Here is a 19092-nt window from a genome sequence, read left to right as displayed (position 1 = left end):
ATGCTAATTAACCCTACAGGGACAAGGTCAGCAAAATCTGTGATGTCTGTGAGAAGCTATGCATGATAAACAACCTGTTTGTTCAATAAATAGGGTGAGTAATAACATTGAAATGAAAATAGAGGGACAGGCAGCCAATGAATGAGAGACTTTAGAGGCATCCTGAGAACACAGTGTAAGGATGTTATGAATCCTGTTCCAAAACAGACCAGAAAGGAAAAAGGAGTCAATCAGGACAATTAAAACACTAAATGGAAATTTTACAATATTAAGAAGTCATGATTGTTTAAAGGATAATAGAAACATTAGAGTTGTCTTTCTTTAAAGTCCTCACTGTTTAGAGGGATTGGATATGATCAGCTCTTGGTTAATAATATTGAAGTTGGTGCGTGTGATAGGTAATCCATTACTGCCTTAGTTTCATGTCCATGTGTTTGTGAACAGCTGTAATAAAGAGAGGTATTTATCTAAAAATAAATAAAATGAAACTAAGTGGAGAGAATTTGTCCCCACACTGGAGGAGAAGCAGATGTGACCTTTAGGTAGCAGGAAACTGACCCTGGGGGTGAGGGGAGCTCAGTGATGGCAGAAAGAATGTGAGACAAGAATCCATCAAAATCCTAGAGGAGAACACAGGCAACACCCTTTTTGAACTTGGCCACAGCAACTTCTTGAAGATCCATCTATGAAGGCAAGGGAAAGAAAAGCAAAAATGAACTATTGGGACTTAATAAGATAAAAAGCTTCTGCACAGCAAAAGAAACAGTCAACATAACTAAAAGACAAGCTACAGATGTGAGAAGATATTTGCAAATGACCTATCAGATCAAGGGCTAGTATCCAAGATCTATAAAGAACTTATTAAACTCAACAGCAGCAAATAAAATAAAATAAATAAACTCAACAGCAAAGAATCAACAATTCAATCGTGAAATGGGCAAAATATTGAACATAAATGTCACCAAAGAAGACATACACATGGACAACAAGCACATGAGAAAATGCTCCACATCTCTTGTCATCAGGGAAATACAAATCAAAATCACAAGGAGACCCCACTTCACACTAGTGAGAATGCTGAAACTTAACAAGACAGGAAACAACAGATGTTGGAGAGGATGTGGAGAAAGGGGAACCCTCTTGCACAGTTGGTGGGAATGTGAACTGGTACAGCCACTCTGGAAAACTGTGTGGAGGTTCCTCAAAGAGTGAAAAATAGATCTGCCCTATGACCCAGCAATTGCACTTCTGGGGATTTACCCCAAAGATACAGATGCAATGAAACGCCGGGACACCTGCACCCCGATGTTTATAGCAGCAATGTCCACAGTAGCCAAACTGTGAAGGAGCCTCGGTGTCCATCGACAGATGATGGATAGAGAAGCTGTGGTCTATGTATACAATGGAATATTCCTCAGCCACTAGAAATGACAAATACCCACCATTAGCTTCAATGTGGAGGGACCTGGAGGGTATTACGCTCAGTGAAGTAAGTCAATCGGAGAAGGGCAAACATTATATGGTCTCATTCATACGGGGAATATAAAAATTAGTGAAAGGGATTATAAGGGAAAGGAGAGAAAATGAGTGGGAAATATCAGAGAGGGAGACAGGACATGAGAGACTCCTAACTCTGGGAAACGAACAAGAGGTGATGGAAGGGTAGGTGGGTGGGGGTTGAGGTGACTGGGTGACGGGCTCTAAGGAGGGCACTTGGCGGGATGAGCACTGGGTGTTATGCTATATGTTGGCAAATCGAACTCCAATAAAAAGTATACAAAAAAAGATAAAGGGCCCCAAATAAATACAGATTTTATTCAGTGCACATCAGGTTGAAAATGCAGAAAGTAAAGTACACCACACCAAAGACAGGTAATTGGGAGTTAATACATAGAGTTAAAAGGGTTTCCTCATTGTTTAGGGAGCCAATGACTATATTAACGTAGGTTGTGTTAAGTCAATAACGCAGGTTTTACTTTGTTTGCCTCATTTAAATGACTGTGAAAAATCAAGTAAGAGAGAAAAAATAAAAAGCACTAAAAAGAACAGTATGCATAAAGCCTAACTTTGTCTTTATTTTATTGATTTATTCATGAGATATACAGAGAGAGAGAGAGAGACAGAGACATTGAGAGAGGGAGAAACAGGATCCTTGCGGGGAGCCCGATGAGGGACTTGATCCCTGGACCCAGGAGCACACCCTGAGCTGAAGGCAAACGCTCAACCACTTAGCCATCCAGGCGTCCTTAAATACGCCTGTATAATGTGAAGGACTCATGTGTCTTGTACAATATAAATGGAATAAAGTTTCCAATGAAAAGATGTGCCAGTAGGCAGGTTGAAGAAACAAAACTTAACCATACGGTATAAAAACAATTAGAAAAAAGCAAACATAAATTGTTGAAAACAAAGTGATGGAAACATACACAGCAAACTAACATTCCACCAGACAACCACACGACACCACAGTTGCTATACTAACCCCAAAGCCCACTTCAGGATGGAAGCACCAGCTGAGAAGAGGACACTTCACAGTGACCAGAAACATTTGGTTCCCCCAAGACGGGCAACCATGCTAAATGTGTGAGCACCTGCCAGAAGAGCCTCAGGATGTACAAAGCAAAACTGGGCACTTTCAGGAGAAAAGTACAAATCCACAACTATGTGAGAGATTTTAACCCCCTCCCTTGGAACTGATAGAACAATCTCACAAGATTCCAACCTGGATATGGAACGTTTAGGCAGTAACGTAGTGACCATAACCTAATGGAGCACAGCACCCAACGGCAGAATGTATATTCTTTGTTTCTTTTTTTTTTTAAATTGTTTAAAGTCCAGTATAGTTATCAGAGTATAATATTGGTTTCAGGTTTACAGTATAGTGATTTAGCCCTTCCATAGAGCACCTGGTGCTGCTCATCACGACAGGTGCTCTCCTTCATCCCTATCACCTTGTCCCCACCCACCCCCCGCCACCCACCTCCCTCTCTTACCCTCAGTGTGTTCTCTGTAGTTCAGAGTCTGCTTTATGGTTTGCATCTCTCCTTTCTTCCTCTATGTTCATTCGTTTTGTTTCGTAAATTCCACACATAAGTGAGATCATATGATAATTCTCTTTCTCTGACTACTTTCATTTAGCACAATACCCTCTATATCCACCCATGTTGTTGTAAATGGCAAGACTTCATGGTCTTTTATGGCTGAGTCCATTATATGTATATATCACCTCTACCAAATCCATTCATCAGAGGACGTACGTTATTTTCTTTTTCTTTTTTCTATTGGAGTTCAATTTGCCAACATATAGCATAACACCCAGTGCTCATCCTGCCAAGTGCCCCTGTCAGTGCCCATCACCCAGTCACCTCAACCCCCCGCCCACCTCCCTTTCCACTACCCCTCGTTCGTTTCCTAAATTTAGGTGTCTCTCATGTTTTGTCACCCTCACTGATATTTTCACTAATTTTCTCTCCTTTCCCCTTTAGTTCCTTTCACTAATTTTTATATTTCAAATGAATGAGACCATATAATGTTTGTCCTTCTCCGATTGACTTATTTCACTCAACATCATACCCTCCAGTTCCATCCACGTCGAAGCAAATGGTGGGTATTTGTCGTTTCTAATGGCTGAGTGATATTCCATTGTAAAAAAGAACTGCCCTAGGACCCAGCAATTGCACTGCTGGGGACTTACCCCAAAGATACAGATGCAATGAAACGCCGGGACACCTGCACCCCAATGTTTATAGCAGCAATGTCCACAATAGCCACACTGTGGAAGGAGCCTCGGTGTCCATTGAAAGATGAATGGATAAAGAAGATGTGGTCTATGTATACTACATGTACATTATTTTCAAGTTTACAAAGGACATATATACACAGTGACTATATTCTGGACACAGAGCCACTTTCAACAAATTTCAAAGGATTCAAAGTGTATAAAATATATTTGTGTGCAATTTAAATTAAACCAAAAGTAACGACAAATACCCACCATTTGCTTCAATGTGGATTGAACTGGAGAGTATTATGCTGAGTGAAGTAAGTCAATCAGAGAAGGACAAACATTATATGTTCACATTCATTTGGAGAATATAAATAATAGTGAAAGGGAATATAAGGGAAGGGAGAAGAAATGCGTGGGAAATATCAGAAAGGGAGACAGAACATAAAGACTCCTACCTCTGGGAAACGAACTAGGGGTAGTGGAAGGGGAGGAGGGCAGGGGGTGGGGGATAAATGGGTGATGGGCACTGATGGGGGCACTTGATGGGATGAACACTGGATGTTATTCTGTATATTGGTAAATTGAACACCAATAAAAAATAAATTTATTATAAAAAATAAACCAAAAGTAAGTCACAAAGAGCATTTTAAAATCCTCATGTATTTTTTCATTTAAAATGTTGGCAAATCAGGGACGCCTGGGTGGCTCAGTGGTTGATTGTCTGCCTTTGGCCCAAGGCATGATCCTGGAGACCCAGGATAGAGTCCCACATCGGGCTCCCTGCATAGAGCCTGCTTCTCCCTCTACCTGTGTCTTTGCCTCTCTCTCTCTCTGTGTGTCTCATGAATAAATAAATAATAATAAAATCTTTAAAAAAAGTGTTGGCAAATCGAACTTCAATTAAAAATATACATATCAGGGATCCCTGGGTGGCACAGCGGTTTGGCGCCTGCCTTTGGCCCAGGGCGCGATCCTGGAGACCCGGGATCAAATCCCACATCGGGCTCCCGGTGAATGGAGCCTGCTTCTCCCTCTGCCTATGTCTCTGCCTCTCTCTCTCTCTGTGACTATCATAAATAAAAAAAAAATTTAAAAAAAATATACATATCAAAATAAAATGTAAGTAAGCTGCAGGTCTAAACAATAATTTTGAAATTTAAAATTGTGTAAGATGAGCAACAAAAATATTATCAGGATACATTTAAGACTGTGTTCAAAGGGAAATTTATAGGTTTCTATCCATATGCTAGAAAGGCAGAAAAACAGCAAATCAGTATTTATTTGAAAATATTATAAAAGATTAGTGAATGAAATCCCAAGGAAATAGAAAGGAAGAAAGTAAAGAATCAACTTCATTAAACAGTAAACAGAAACACACCAGAGATGTTATACCAAAAGATGATTATTTGGGAAGACTGATAAGATGACAAGACTTTGGAAGGATGAAGGAGAAAAGGCAAAAATTTCTGATGTCAGGAGTGAAAGGAGGATACCACTGAGATCCTAGAATTCGAGTGGATCGTGACAGAATGTTTTCATAACTTGAAATGTTGATAAAAATGGCAAACTATTAGAAAGATATCACCCATGCCCAGTGGATTCTCCCAACAAAGTAGAAGATACATGAGATCCATAGTTTGAGAAATATAAGAAGTTCTTTAAAATCTTTCCATATAAAAGATCCCGGTACTAGATGGCTTTCCCTGTAACAGTAGATACTTCTCCTAATTACGACAAAATCTAACAAAATAATCATACAATATCTTCAATATAATAGAAGAGGGTCAAACTTCCATGTTATTTTATGAGCACATGTAATCATAATGGCAAAATCTGAAAAGGACTTTATAAGAAAAAATTTTAAAAATACGCCATCTCAATTACAAGTATATATGCAAATTTACCAACAAAAGCTAATTAAGTAACATATAAAAATTATCGTATGTTGGACACCAAGTTGTCTGTAATCCAGGAATGCATAAAACTGTTGAGAGAAACCAAAGTAGATTAAGTGACATGGCGGGATGTGGCAGGTTCCCAACCAGCACACCGAGTATTGCAATGATGCCAGTTCTCCCCACACTGAACTGAGTCAGTGTGATCCCAGTGATTTTTTTATTGCGGAGTCAGAAAAGCTGATTCTAAACCGCGTGCTGAAATGTGTAAAATTGAGTGTGTCTAAGACATTCTTGAGGAGACAAACAGCGTGGGGGGATTTGCACGACAGACAACCATAAGTAGCGGCAATGAAACGATGACGGCATTAGCAGATTGACCATCTGCTGATGGAACAGAACAGGGAGCCTGGAAGTCAACCCCGTTCTTCTCTAATAATCCCATTTAACAAACAGGTGGCTAGCTCCCAGTGTGGAATAGTCACAATCTCCCTCATGTCATATTGCTCCCTAATACAAATGAGTGACAGCTTCCCCACCAGCTGAAGGATCCTAGAGAGGAACCCAGGAGCAGCCATGTGAGGTGATCCCGGATCCAACAGGGGACATCATGCTGGGAATTATCTATTTTCTGGTTATGCCACTAATGTCTGTCACCCCCATGCACTGTTTCGCTGTGATCAGCTCTCCTGTCTCCCATCTTTACCTCTCCATCACCTCTATGATGTGACTGATTTCCTCTTTGTGCCATCAGCAGCCTGGTCACAGCCCCTCACTGCCCGTGTCCCAATATATTGCAGTCTTTGTTGTCATGTCTGCCTTCCTGCAGAGCCATGAGCTCCCAGGGCTGGCCTTGGTCTACACTATTTCTGTATCTCCCACCCCGTGGCCATGTCCTTTAGAAGTGTGTGTGCTCAGTACTCTGGGGAGCTAACGATTTGAGCATGAGAAATGCACTTCAGGTCATGAGGGAGCCTGGTGCTGTGATCCTCTGATTGAATTCAAAACCTGTTCATTCAGAATGAATGACCCTGAAGCCCAAGACAGTGCTGCCAGGGCAGGAGTGGGGTCACCCCCTCTGCTGAGGCAAGCCCTGAGTGCTTCCTGTCTACCATAGCTCTGATGCCTCCCTTACACCGGTGTCCTTCATACCCTGGGACCCCTAAGGGATGGTTGCCTTGACCCTTACCTCCTCCAGGTGAGGGTCATGACTGTTGAAGCTCACACAGCCAGCACCTGCTTCTCCCAGGGTCTCTGAGCTCCTGGCCCTCAGGTGCTGATGATAAAGAAGTGTGAGCTGAGGAATGCCACCCCTCCTCCTTCAGCTCTGGCTTTCCAGGCAATGAAGAGAGAGTGAGAAGGAGATAGGAGAGGGCCCTCAGGGTCCAGGGACAGTCTAGATGAGTGCCCTAAGTTCCGGATTCTAGAAGCTCCTTCTCCTGGTAGAATCAGGGAATAGAATGGTCTCTGCTCACCCTCAGCTTCTGAGTTTTGTTGCCTCCTCCAGGCAGCAGCACAAGGACGTGTATCTTGGGGTCACTGTGCTGGGAAGTTCTTTCCACCTACAAGGCTGGGACTTGGAGCCTTGAATGGCCAATTAAGAGAGCTTGTTTGTATTTTGGCCTCTGGAGTGCATTGGGATCTCTGGCTCTCCTGGGTACACCTGTCCCTAAGCTTTATCTGACCCACCCTCCCCTACATGGCCAGGCACCAAAGCCCAGAAGTCTCTTGGGGCCCTAAGATAAACAGAAGAGATAAGCAGACTAAGAGCTGACTCTGTGGCCCTACGTGTACTGTCCTCCCGGGAGTGGCAAGTGTGAAGTCCTGAGCCTAAAGACATTTTCTCACGGCTTCCTACTATCACCTTAGGTGTACCATTCTTCTGTGAGCTGAAATGAACTGTTAGAAAACAATCCTCTTTGGGTTCATCTGAGTTTGTTGTTGGTCCCCGACAGCAAGAGTGATCCACGAGTGGGAGAAGACCACCCTGAATACATCTCTGTTCCTGGAAGAGGATCAGTTAAGAGTTGCTTTTCAAATTTATAAAACTGAAATGTGTTTGAAAAACAAGAGCTTATAAAGTGTTTGGTGAGCAGTGAGGATGCCTCTCTATTTACTCCAGTCACCGTCCCTACTCTGTGGAAGGGCAAGGGTTGCGACCTCCACAACTACTAGGAGAGGAGGTGGTCTAGTGGTGGATGTGTCTTTTAATTAATTAAATAATTTGTCTCTATTTTTTTAATTTTTTATTTTATTTTATATCTTTCATAATGCATTTATTTTTTACTGATGTTCAATTTGCCAACATACAGAATAACACCCAGTGCTCATCCCGTCAAGTGCCCCCATCAGTGCCCGTCACCCATTCACCCCCACCCCCCTCCTCTTCCACCACCCCTAGTTCGTCTCCCAGAGTTAGGAGTCTCTCATGTTCTGTCTCCCTTTCTGATATTTCCTACCCATTTCTTCTCCCTTCCCTTCTATTCCCTTTCACTATTATTTATATTCCCCAAAAGAAGAGAACATATAATGGTTGTCCTTCTCCGATTGACTCATTTCACTCAGCATAATACCCTCCAGTTCCATTCACATCGAAGCAAATGGTGGGTATTTGTCATTTCTAGTGGTTGAGGAATATTCCTTTTCTTTTGATATAGCTATAATTTTTAATAAAACAATATATTAAGCTAAAACTAAATTGATTTTCTTTATCTTTTTTTTAAATTTATTTTTTATTGGTGTTCAATTTACTAACATACAGAATAACCCCCGGTGCCCGTCACCCATTCACTCCCACCCCCCGCCCGCCTCCCCTTCTACCACCCCTAGTTCGTTTCCCAGAGTTAGCAGTCTTTACGTTCTGTCTCCCTTTCTGATATTGTGCACACATTTCTTCTCCCTTCCCTTATATTCCCTTTCACTCTTATTTATATTCCCCAAATGAATGAGAACATATAATGTTTGTCCTTCTCCGACTGACTTCACTCAGCATAATACCCTCCAGTTCCATCCACGTTGAAGCAAATGGTGGGTATTTGTCATTTCTAATGGCTGAGGAATATTCAATTGTATACATAAACCACATCTTCTTTATCCATTCATCTTTCGATGGACACCTAGGCTCCTTCCACATGTTGGCTATCGTGGACATTGCTGCTAGAAACATCGGGTGCAGGTGTCCCGGCGTTTCATTGCATCTGAATCTTTGGGGTAAATCCCAACAGTGCTATTGCTGGGTCGTAGGGTAGCTCTATTTTTAACTCTTTGAGGAACCTCCACACAGTTTTCCAGAGTGGCTGCACCAGTTCACATTCCCACCAACAGTGTATGAGGGTTCCCTTTTCTCCGCATCCCCTCCAACATTTGTTGTTTCCTGCCTTGTTAATTTACCCCATTCTCACCGGTGTGAGGTGGTATCTCATTGTGGTTTTGATTTGTATTTCCCTGATGGCAAGTGATGCAGAGCATTTTCTCATATGCATGTTGGCCATGTCTGTTTAATGCAATCCCTATCAAAATACCGTGGACTTTCTTCAGAGAGTTAGAACAAATTATTTTAAGATTTGTGTGGAATCAGAAAAGACCCCGAATAGCCAGGGGAATTTTAAAAAAGAAAACCGTATCTGGGTGCATCACAATGCCAGATTTCAGGTTGTACTACAAAGCTGTGGTCATCAAGACAGTGTGGTACTGGCACAAAAACAGACACATAGATCAGTGGAACAGAATAGAGAACCCAGAAGTGGACCCTGAACTTTATGGTGAACTAATATTCGATGAAGGAGGAAAGACTATCCATTGGAAGAAAGACAGTCTCTTCAATAAATGGTGCTGGGGGGGAGGAGCAAGACGGCGGAAGAGTAGGGTCTCCAAATCACCTGTCTCCACCAAACTACCTAGAAAACCTTCAAATTATCCTGAAAATCTATGAATTCGGCCTGAGATTTAAAGAGAGACCAGCTGGAATGCTACAGTGAGAAGAGTTCGCGCTTCTATCAAGGTAGGAAGACGGGAAAAAGAAATAAAGAACAAAGGCCTCCAAGGGGGAGGGGCCCGCGAGGAGCCGGGCTGAGGCCGGGGCGAGTGTCCCCAGGACAGGAGAGCCCCGTCCCGGAGGAGCAGGAGCTGCACCGACCTTCCCGGGCGGAAAGGGGCTCGCGGGGAGGTGGAGCAGGACCCAGGAGGGCGGGGATGCCCTCGGGCTCCCGGGACAGTAACAGAGCAACTGCGCGCCCAGGAGAGTGCGCCGAGCTCCCTAAGGGCATGCAGCGCGCACGGCGGGACCCGGAGCAGCTCGAGGGGCTCGGGCGGCGGCTCCGCGGAGGGGGCTGCGCGGCCCCGGGAGCAGCTCGGTCGGGCTCGGGCAGAGGAAGAGGCTCCGTGCGGAGGGGGCTGCGCGGTTCCAGGAGCAGCTCGGAGGGGCTCGGGCGGCAGCTCCACGGAGGGGGCTGCGGGGCGGGAGCGCGAATCCACCAGCGCAGGCTCCGGAGCACAGGGCGCCGGGACACAGCCCAGGATCCGGCCTCCCCCGGGACAGGCAGAGGCCGGGAGGGCCCAGGACAGCGAGGACGCTCCTGCCCCAGCTGAGCAGATCAGCGGCCCCGCCCCGGAGCCTCCAGGCCCTGCAGACGGAGTTCCTGCCGGAGCTGAATCCAGGTGTCCAGAGCTGCCCCGCCACTGGGGCTGTTCCTCCTGCGGCCTCACGGGGTAAACAACCCCCACTGAGCCCTGCACCAGGCAGGGGCACAGCAGCTCCCCCAACTGCTAACACCTGAAAATCAGCACAACAGGCCCCTCCCCCAGAAGACCAGCTGGACGGACAACTTCCAGGAGAAGCCAAGGGACTTAAAGTACACAGAATCAGAAGATACTCCCCTGTGGTTCTTTTTTTTTTTTTTTTTTTTTTTTTTGGTTTTTTTTTTTTTTTTTGGTTTTTTTTTTGTTTTGTTTTGCTTTTTGATTTGTTTCCTTCCCCCACCGCCCCTTTTTTTTCTCCTTTCTTTTACTTTCTCTTTTTCTTCTTTTTTATTTTCTTTCGTTTTTTTTTCTCTTCCCCTTTTTTTTCTCTTTCTCTTTTCTTTCCTTCTTTCTCTCCTCTCTTTTTCTCTTTTTCCCAATACAACTTGCTTTTGGCCACTCTGCACTGAGCAAAATGACTAGAAGGAAAACCTCACCTCAAAAGAAAGAATCAGAAACAGTCCTCTCTCCCACAGAGTTACAAAATCTGGATTACAATTCAATGTCAGAAAGCCAATTCAGAAGCACTATTATACAGCTACTGGTGGCTCTAGAAAAAAGTATAAAGGACTCAAGAGACTTCATGACTGCAGAATTTAGAGCTAATCAGGCAGAAATTAAAAATCAATTGAATGAGATGCAATCCAAACTAGAAGTCCTAACAACGAGGGTTAACGAGGTGGAAGAACGAGTGAGTGACATAGAAGACAAGTTGATAGCAAAGAGGGAAACTGAGGAAAAAAGAGACAAACAATTAAAAGACCATGAAGATAGATTAAGGGAAATAAACGACAGCCTGAGGAAGAAAAACCTACGTTTAATTGGGGTTCCCGAGGGCGCCGAAAGGGACAGAGGGCCAGAATATGTATTTGAACAAATTCTAGCTGAAAACTTTCCTAATCTGGGAAGGGAAACAGGCATTCAGATCCAGGAAATAGAGAGATCCCCCCCTAAAATCAATAAAAACCGTTCAACACCTCGACATTTAATTGTGAAGCTTGCAAATTCCAAAGATAAGGAGAAGATCTTTAAAGCAGCAAGAGACAAGAAATCCCTGACTTTTATGGGGAGGAGTATTAGGGTAACAGCAGACCTCTCCACAGAGACCTGGCAGGCCAGAAAGGGCTGGCAGGATATATTCAGGGTCCTAAATGAGAAGAACATGCAACCAAGAATACTTTATCCAGCAAGGCTCTCATTCAAAATGGAAGGAGAGATAAAGAGCTTCCAAGACAGGCAGCAACTAAAAGAATATGTGACCTCCAAACCAGCTCTGCAAGAAATTTTAAGGGGGACTCTTAAAATTCCCCTTTAAGAAGAAGTTCAGTGGAACAGTCCACAAAAACAAAGACTGAATAGATATCATGATGACACTAAACTCATATCTCTCAATAGTAACTCTGAACGTGAACGGGCTTAATGACCCCATCAAAAGGCGCAGGGTTTCAGACTGGATAAAAAAGCAGGACCCATCTATTTGCTGTCTACAAGAAACTCATTTTAGACAGAAGGACACCTACAGCCTGAAAATAAAAGGTTGGAGAACCATTTACCATTCGAATGGTCCTCAAAAGAAAGCAGGGGTAGCCATCCTTATATCAGATAAACTAAAATTTACCCCAAAGACTGTAGTGAGAGATGAAGAGGGACACTATATCATACTTAAAGGATCTATTCAACAAGAGGACTTAACAATCCTCAATATATATGCCCCGAATGTGGGAGCTGCCAAATATATAAATCAATTATTAACCAAAGTGAAGAAATACTTAGATAATAATACACTTATACTTGGTGACTTCAATCTAGCTCTTTCTATACTCGATAGGTCTTCTAAGCACAACATCTCCAAAGAAACGAGAGCTTTAAATGATACACTGGACCAGATGGATTTCACAGATATCTACAGAACTTTACATCCAAACTCAACTGAATACACATTCTTCTCAAGCGCACATGGAACTTTCTCCAGAATAGACCACATAGTGGGACACAAATCGGGTCTGAACCGATACCAAAGGATTGGGATTGTCCCCTGCATATTCTCGGACCATAATGCCTTGAAATTAGAACTAAATCACAACAAGAAGTTTGGAAGGACCTCAAACACGTGGAGGTTAAGGACCATCCTGCTAAAAGATAAAAGGGTCAACCAGGAAATTAAGGAAGAATTAAAAAGATTCATGGAAACTAATGAGAATGAAGATACAACCGTTCAAAATCTTTGGGATGCAGCAAAAGCAGTCCTAAGGGGGAAATACATCGCAATACAAGCATCCATTCAAAAACTGGAAAGAACTCAAATACAAAAGCTAACCTTACACATAAAGGAGCTAGAGAAAAAACAGCAAATAGATCCTACACCCAAGAGAAGAAGGGAGTTAATAAAGATTCGAGCAGAACTCAACGAAATCGAGACCAGAAGAACTGTGGAACAGATCAACAGAACCAGGAGTTGGTTCTTTGAAAGAATTAATAAGATAGATAAACCATTAGCCAGCCTTATTAAAAAGAAGAGAGAGAAGACTCAAATTAATAAAATCATGAATGAGAAAGGAGAGATCACTACCAACACCAAGGAAATACAAACGATTTTAAAAACATTATGAACAGCTATACGCCAATAAATTAGGCAATCTAGAAGAAATGGACGCATTCCTGGAAAGCCACAAACTACCAAAACTGGAACAGGAAGAAATAGAAAACCTGAACAGGCCAATAACCAGGGAGGAAATTGAAGCAGTCATCAAAAACCTCCCAAGACACAAGAGTCCAGGGCCAGATGGCTTCCCAGGGGAATTTTATCAAATGTTTAAAGAAGAAATCATACCTATTCTCCTAAAGCTGTTTGGAAAGATAGAAAGAGATGGAGTACTTCCAAATTCGTTCTGTGAAGCCAGCATCACCTTAATTCCAAAGCCAGACAAAGACCCCACCAAAAAGGAGAATTACAGACCAATATCCCTGATGAACATGGATGCAAAAATTCTCAACAAGATACTGGCCAATAGGATCCAACAGTACATTAAGAAAATTATTCACCATGACCAAGTAGGATTTATCCCTGGGACACAAGGCTGGTTCAACACCCGTAAAACAATCAATGTGATTCATCATATCAGCAAGAGAAAAACCAAGAACCATATGATCCTCTCATTGGATGCAGAGAAAGCATTTGACAAAATACAGCATCCATTCCTGATCAAAACTCTTCAGAGTGTAGGGATAGAGGGAACATTCCTCGACATCTTAAAAGCCATCTATGACAAGCCCACAGCAAATATCATTCTCAATGGGGAAGCACTAGGAGCCTTTCCCCTAAGATCAGGAACAAGACAGGGATGTCCACTCTCACCACTGCTGTTCAACATAGTACTGGAAGTCCTAGCCTCAGCAATCAGACAACAAAAAGACATTAAAGGCATTCAAATTGGCAAAGAAGAAGTCAAACTCTCCCTCTTCGCCGATGACATGATACTCTACATAGAAAACCCAAAAGTCTCCACCCCAAGATTGCTAGAACTCATACAGCAATTCGGTAGCGTGGCAGGATACAAAATCAATGCCCAGAAGTCAGTGGCATTTCTATACACTAACAATGAGACTGAAGAAAGAGAAATTAAGGAGTCAATCCCATTTACAATTGCACCCAAAAGCATAAGATACCTAGGAATAAACCTAACCAAAGATGTAAAGGATCTATACCCTCAAAACTATAGGACACTTCTGAAAGAAATTGAGGAAGACACAAAGAGATGGAAAAATATTCCATGCTCATGGATTGGCAGAATTAATATTGTGAAAATGTCAATGTTACCCAGGGCAATATACACGTTTAATGCAATCCCTATCAAAATACCATGGACTTTCTTCAGAGAGTTAGAACCAATTATTTTAAGATTTGTGTGGAATCAGAAAAGACCCCGAATAGCCAGGGGAATTTTAAAAAAGAAAACCATATCTGGGGGCATCACAATGCCAGATTTTAGGTTGTACTACAAAGCTGTGGTCATCAAGACAGTGTGGTACTGGCACAAAAACAGACACATAGATCAGTGGAACAGAATAGAGAATCCAGAAGTGGACCCTGAACTTTATGGGCAACTAATATTCGATAAAGGAGGAAAGACTATCCATTGGAAGAAAGACAGTCTCTTCAATAAATGGTGCTGGGAAAATTGGACATCCACATGCAGAAGAATGAAACTAGACCACTCTCTTTCACCATACACAAAGATAAACTCAAAATGGATGAAAGATCTAAATGTGAGACAAGATTCCATCAAAATCCTAGAGAAGAACACAGGCAACACCCTTTTTGAACTCGGCCATAGTAACTTCTTGCAAGATACATCCACGAAGGCAAAAAAACAAAAGCAAAAATGAACTATTGGGACTTCATCAAGATAAGAAGCTTTTGCACAGCAAAGGATACAGTCAACAAAACTCAAAGACAACCTACAGAATGGGAGAAGATATTTGCAAATGACATATCAGATAAAGGGCTAGTTTCCAAGATCTATAAAGAACTTATTAAACTCAACACCAAAGAAACAAACAATCCAATCATGAAATGGGCAAAAGACATGAACAGAAATCTCACAGAGGAAGACATAGACATGGCCAACATGCATATGAGAAAATGTTCTGCATCACTTGCTATCAGGGAAATACAAATCAAAACTACAATGAGATACCACCTCACACCAGTGAGAATGGGGAAAATTAACAAGGCAGGGAACAACAAATGTTGGAGAGGATGCGGAGAAAAGGGAACCCTCTTACACTGTTGGTGGGAATGTGAACTGGTGCAGCCACTCTGGAAAACTGTGTGGAGGTTCCTAAAACAGTTAAAAATATACCTGCCCTACGACCCAGCAATTGCACTGTTGGGGATTTACCCCAAAGATACAAATGCAATGAAACGCCGGGACACCTGCACCCCGATGTTTATAGCAGCAATGGCCACGATAGCCAAACTGTGGAAGGAGCCTCGGTGTCCAACGAAAGATGAATGGATAAAGAAGATGTGGTTTATGTATACAATGGAATATTACTCAGCTATTAGAAATGACAAATACCCACCATTTGCTTCAACGTGGATGGAACTGGAGGGTATTATGCTGAGTGAAGTAAGTCAGTCGGAGAAGGACAAATATTATATGTTCTCATTCATTTGGGGAATATAAATAATAGTGAAAGGGAATATAAGGGAAGGGGGAAGAAATGTGTGGGAAATATCAGAAAGGGAGACAGAACGTAAAGACTGCTAACTCTGGGAAACGAACTAGGGGTGGTAGAAGGGGAGGAGGGCGGGGGTGGGAGTGAATGGGTGACGGGCACTGGGTGTTATTCTGTATGTTAGTAAATTGAACACCAATAAAAAAAATAATAACAAACTCTAAAAAAAATATAAAAAAAATAAATTGTGCTGGGAAAATTGGACATCCACATGCAGAAGAATGAAACTAGACCACTCTCTTGCACCATACACAAAGATAAACTCAAAATGTCTTGATGAAGTCCCAATAGTTCATTTTTGCTTTTGTTTCTTTTGCCTTCATCAAGATAAGAAGCTTTTGCACAGCAAAGGATACAGTCAACAAAACTCAAAGACAACCTACAGAATGGGAGAATATATTTGCAAATGACATATCAGATAAAGGGCTAGTTTCCAAGATCTATAAAGAACTTATTAAACTCAACAGCAAAGAAAAAGACAATCCAATCATGAAATGGGCAAAAGACATGAACAGAAATCTCACAGAGGAAGACATACACATGGCCAACAAGCACTTGAGAAATGCTCTGCATCACTTGCCATCAGGGAAATACAAATCAAAACCACAATGAGATCCCACCTCACACCAGTGAGAATGGGGAAAATTAACAAGGCAGGAAACCACAAATGTTGGAGAGGATGCGGAGAAAAGGGAACCCTCTTACACTGTTGGTGGGAATGTGAACTGGTGCAGCCACTCTGGCAAACTGTGTGGAGGTTCCTCAAAGAGTTAAAAATAGACCTGCCCTACGACCCAGCAATTGCACTGCTGGGGATTTACCCCAAAGATTCAGATGCAACGAAACGCCGGGACACCTGCACCCGATGTTTCTAGCAGCAATGTCCACAATAGCCAAATTGTGGAAGGAGCCTCGGTGTCCATCGAAAGATGAATGGATAAAGAAGATGTGGTTTGGGATCCCTGGGTGGCGCAGCGGTTTAGCGCCTGTCTTTGGCCCAGGGCGTGATCCTGGAGACCTAGGATTGAATCCCACATCGGGCTCCCGGTGCATGGAGCCTGCTTCTCCCTCTGCCTGTGTCTTTGCCTCTCTCTCTCTGTGACTATCATAAATAAATAAAAATTAAAAAAAAGAAGATGTGGTTTATGTATACAATTGAATATTCCTCAGCCATTAGAAATGACAAATACCCACCATTTGCTTCAATGTGGATGGAACTGGAGGGTATTATGCTGAGTGAAATGAGTCAATTGGAGAAGGACAAACATTATATGTTCTCATTCATTTGGGGAATGTAAATAATAGTGAAAGGGAATAGAAGGGAAGGGAGAAGAAATGGGTAGGAAATATCAGAAAGGGACACAGAACATGAGAGACTCCTGACTCTGGGAGACGAACTAGGGTTGGTGGAAGGGGAGGAGGGCGGGGGTGGGGGTGAATGGGTGATGGGCACTGATGGAGGCACTTGACGGGATGAGCACTGGGTGTTATTCTGTATGTTTTCAAATTGAACACCAGTAAAAAAATAAATTTATTATTTAAAAAATCTCAGGGAAGACATAGACATGGCCAACATGCACATGAGATAATTTGTCTTTTATTATTTTTTTATTTTTATTTTTATTTTTTTTGTTAATTTGTCTTTTTAAAAGAGGATATGACCACTCCCCAGAACAGGTCTCTAATTTTTTATCTTTTTACTAGTTGCCATGTAATCATCACTTTTTGTAAGATCATGACATTCTCTTTCAGTGTCTTGAGGGTATTGTTGTGTGGAGGACCAGGACTTCCTCATTTCACTATGTGAATGGCTTTTTATGATTGTATTTTTAAAAAATTTAATTCAGTTAGCCAATATATGCTACATCATGATTCAGATGTAGTTTTCAATCATTCATCAATTGAATATAACACCTGTGTTCATCACATCACATGCCCACCTTAATGCCCATCACCCATTTACCCCATTCCCCGACCTTTCTGTCCAGCAAACCTCAATTTGTTTCCAAGACTGAAGAGTCATTTCTAAAAATTTTATTCTGAAAAAAAGCACTGAAACTAAGATCAACCCATTAACTTTCAAGGGCACAATATACCATTGTTGGTTGTAGATAGCATATGACATTTATCTAAAGCTTATTCTTCTTGTTTGAGAAATATGCCAGTTAAAGAAAACTGAGCTCCCCATCTGTGGCAACCTCCATAGCTTCCATCAAGCCTGCAGGACACACTGACTCCCTACTGCACATCCTTCACGTGACTGTGTGTTTCTGGCCCAGCCTCTGCACAGCTTCCTTCACATCCTTGTTTCGCAGACTGTAGATGAGAGGATTGAGCATTGGGATGACCAGCGTGTAGAAGACAGAGACCACCTTGCCCTGCTCCATGGACTCAATTGCTCCTGGCTGGGCATACATGACAAAGAGAGTCCCAAAAAAGAGGGTCACTGCAGTCATGTGGGAGCCACAGGTGGAGAAGATCTTGCGTCTCCCAGCTCCTGACCGCATCCTCAGGATGGTCACTGTGATGTAGCCATAGGAGATGAGGATCACAAATGTCACACCCACAATGATGAGCCCACAGATGCCAAACAGAAGAAGTTCATTGATGGCCGTGTTGCCACAGGCGATCAGGAGCAGAGGGGGCACATCACAGAAGAAGTGGTTGATGCGGTTGGAGCTGCAGAATGAGAGGTGGAATGTGAAGCTGGTCTGCACAACAGAGTTGAAGCAGCCTCCACAGTAGGCGCCCAGCACCAGGCGAGTGCAGGCAGACTGGCACATGGTGCTGGGGTAATGTAAGGGGTTACAGATGGCCATGAAGCGGTCATAGGCCATGACACCCAGGAGGAAGCATTCAGTGCTGGCCAGGAGGGAGAAAAAGAAAAACTGGGTGGCACATCCTGCAAAGGTGATGACCTTGGATGAGGAGAAGAAGTTGGCCAGTGCATTGGGGGCGATCACAGATGAGTAGCACAAGTCCACGAAGGAGAGGTTCTTGAGGAAGAAGTACATTGGGGAGTGCAGGCGGGCATCCAGGGTAATTATGATGATCATGAGAATGTTCCCCAGCAGAGTCACCATGTACAGGGCCAGAAACAGAGTGAAGAGTAGCACCTGGGTCTCCAGGCCACCCCCAAATCCCTCCAGCACAAAATCTTGAATGTAGACCTTGGAGAGGTTTTCATTACTGTGGGATGGCATGAGCCTCAGTCCTCACCAGGGGAATTACTTGTCCAGTATTAGCAGATTAAGCCATTTTCTGCTGAAGTCTATTTAGGAAACATATACAACAAAACCCAAAATGTGATTGAAGGTATAAGGGAATTAATGATTTAGTAAAGAATTACTAAGCAAAATTCAATATACACAGAGGCCCAGGGATTTCATTACTCAGTGTTTCTTTTTCCCTTGAGACATAGCCATTTTGAAGAGGAATCAGCCAGGCTGCTGAGCAGTGAGATTTTGTCTGGTTTGCAGAACTAATGGTGAC

At 42.8% G+C, this 19092-nt stretch overlaps 4 protein-coding genes and 1 long non-coding RNA gene across 10 annotated transcripts in view; 1 reads left to right on the top strand and 4 right to left on the bottom strand.

Moving 5' to 3' along the window:
• Positions 1-6842, bottom strand: part of LOC125752110 (olfactory receptor 12-like) — a 40300-nt gene extending 33458 nt beyond the window's left edge. Inside the window, exon 1 of the mRNA XM_049100849.1 lies at positions 6812-6842. The gene's annotated coding sequence lies outside the window, so the exon portion shown is untranslated. The remainder of the gene's footprint in view (positions 1-6811) is intronic.
• Positions 1-6935, bottom strand: part of LOC112670011 (olfactory receptor 12-like) — a 21411-nt gene extending 14476 nt beyond the window's left edge. Inside the window, exon 1 of the mRNA XM_035716462.2 lies at positions 6812-6935. Coding sequence (XP_035572355.2) covers positions 6812-6831 — 20 coding nt within the window. The 5' untranslated portion in view covers positions 6832-6935. The remainder of the gene's footprint in view (positions 1-6811) is intronic.
• LOC125753594 (uncharacterized) overlaps positions 1-19092 on the top strand; it is a 53592-nt gene that overhangs the window by 32597 nt on the left and 1903 nt on the right. The gene's annotated exons all lie outside the window — the stretch shown is intronic.
• Positions 1-19092, bottom strand: part of LOC125752127 (olfactory receptor 12-like) — a 24220-nt gene extending 5128 nt beyond the window's left edge. For 4 of the 6 annotated variants that reach the window (XM_049100857.1, XM_049100859.1, XM_049100858.1 and 1 more), the window contains exon 1: positions 2483-2692. The gene's annotated coding sequence lies outside the window, so the exon portion shown is untranslated. Of the gene's footprint in view, positions 1-2482; positions 2693-6811; positions 6952-18992 lie in introns of those variants that run through there. The other 2 variants (XM_049100861.1, XM_049100855.1) reach the window with 2 other exon arrangements.
• On the bottom strand, positions 17678-18849 carry LOC112642131 (olfactory receptor 12-like). The gene has a single exon (XM_025419553.3). It carries the CDS (start codon positions 18801-18803, stop codon positions 17853-17855), a length of 951 nt encoding a protein of 316 aa, XP_025275338.3. The 5' UTR covers positions 18804-18849; the 3' UTR covers positions 17678-17852.

Source organism: Canis lupus, chromosome 25, assembly GCF_003254725.2.
Source record: "Canis lupus dingo isolate Sandy chromosome 25, ASM325472v2, whole genome shotgun sequence".
Lineage (NCBI taxonomy): Eukaryota > Metazoa > Chordata > Mammalia > Carnivora > Canidae > Canis > Canis lupus.
This window is presented reverse-complemented; position numbering and strand designations above follow the sequence as displayed.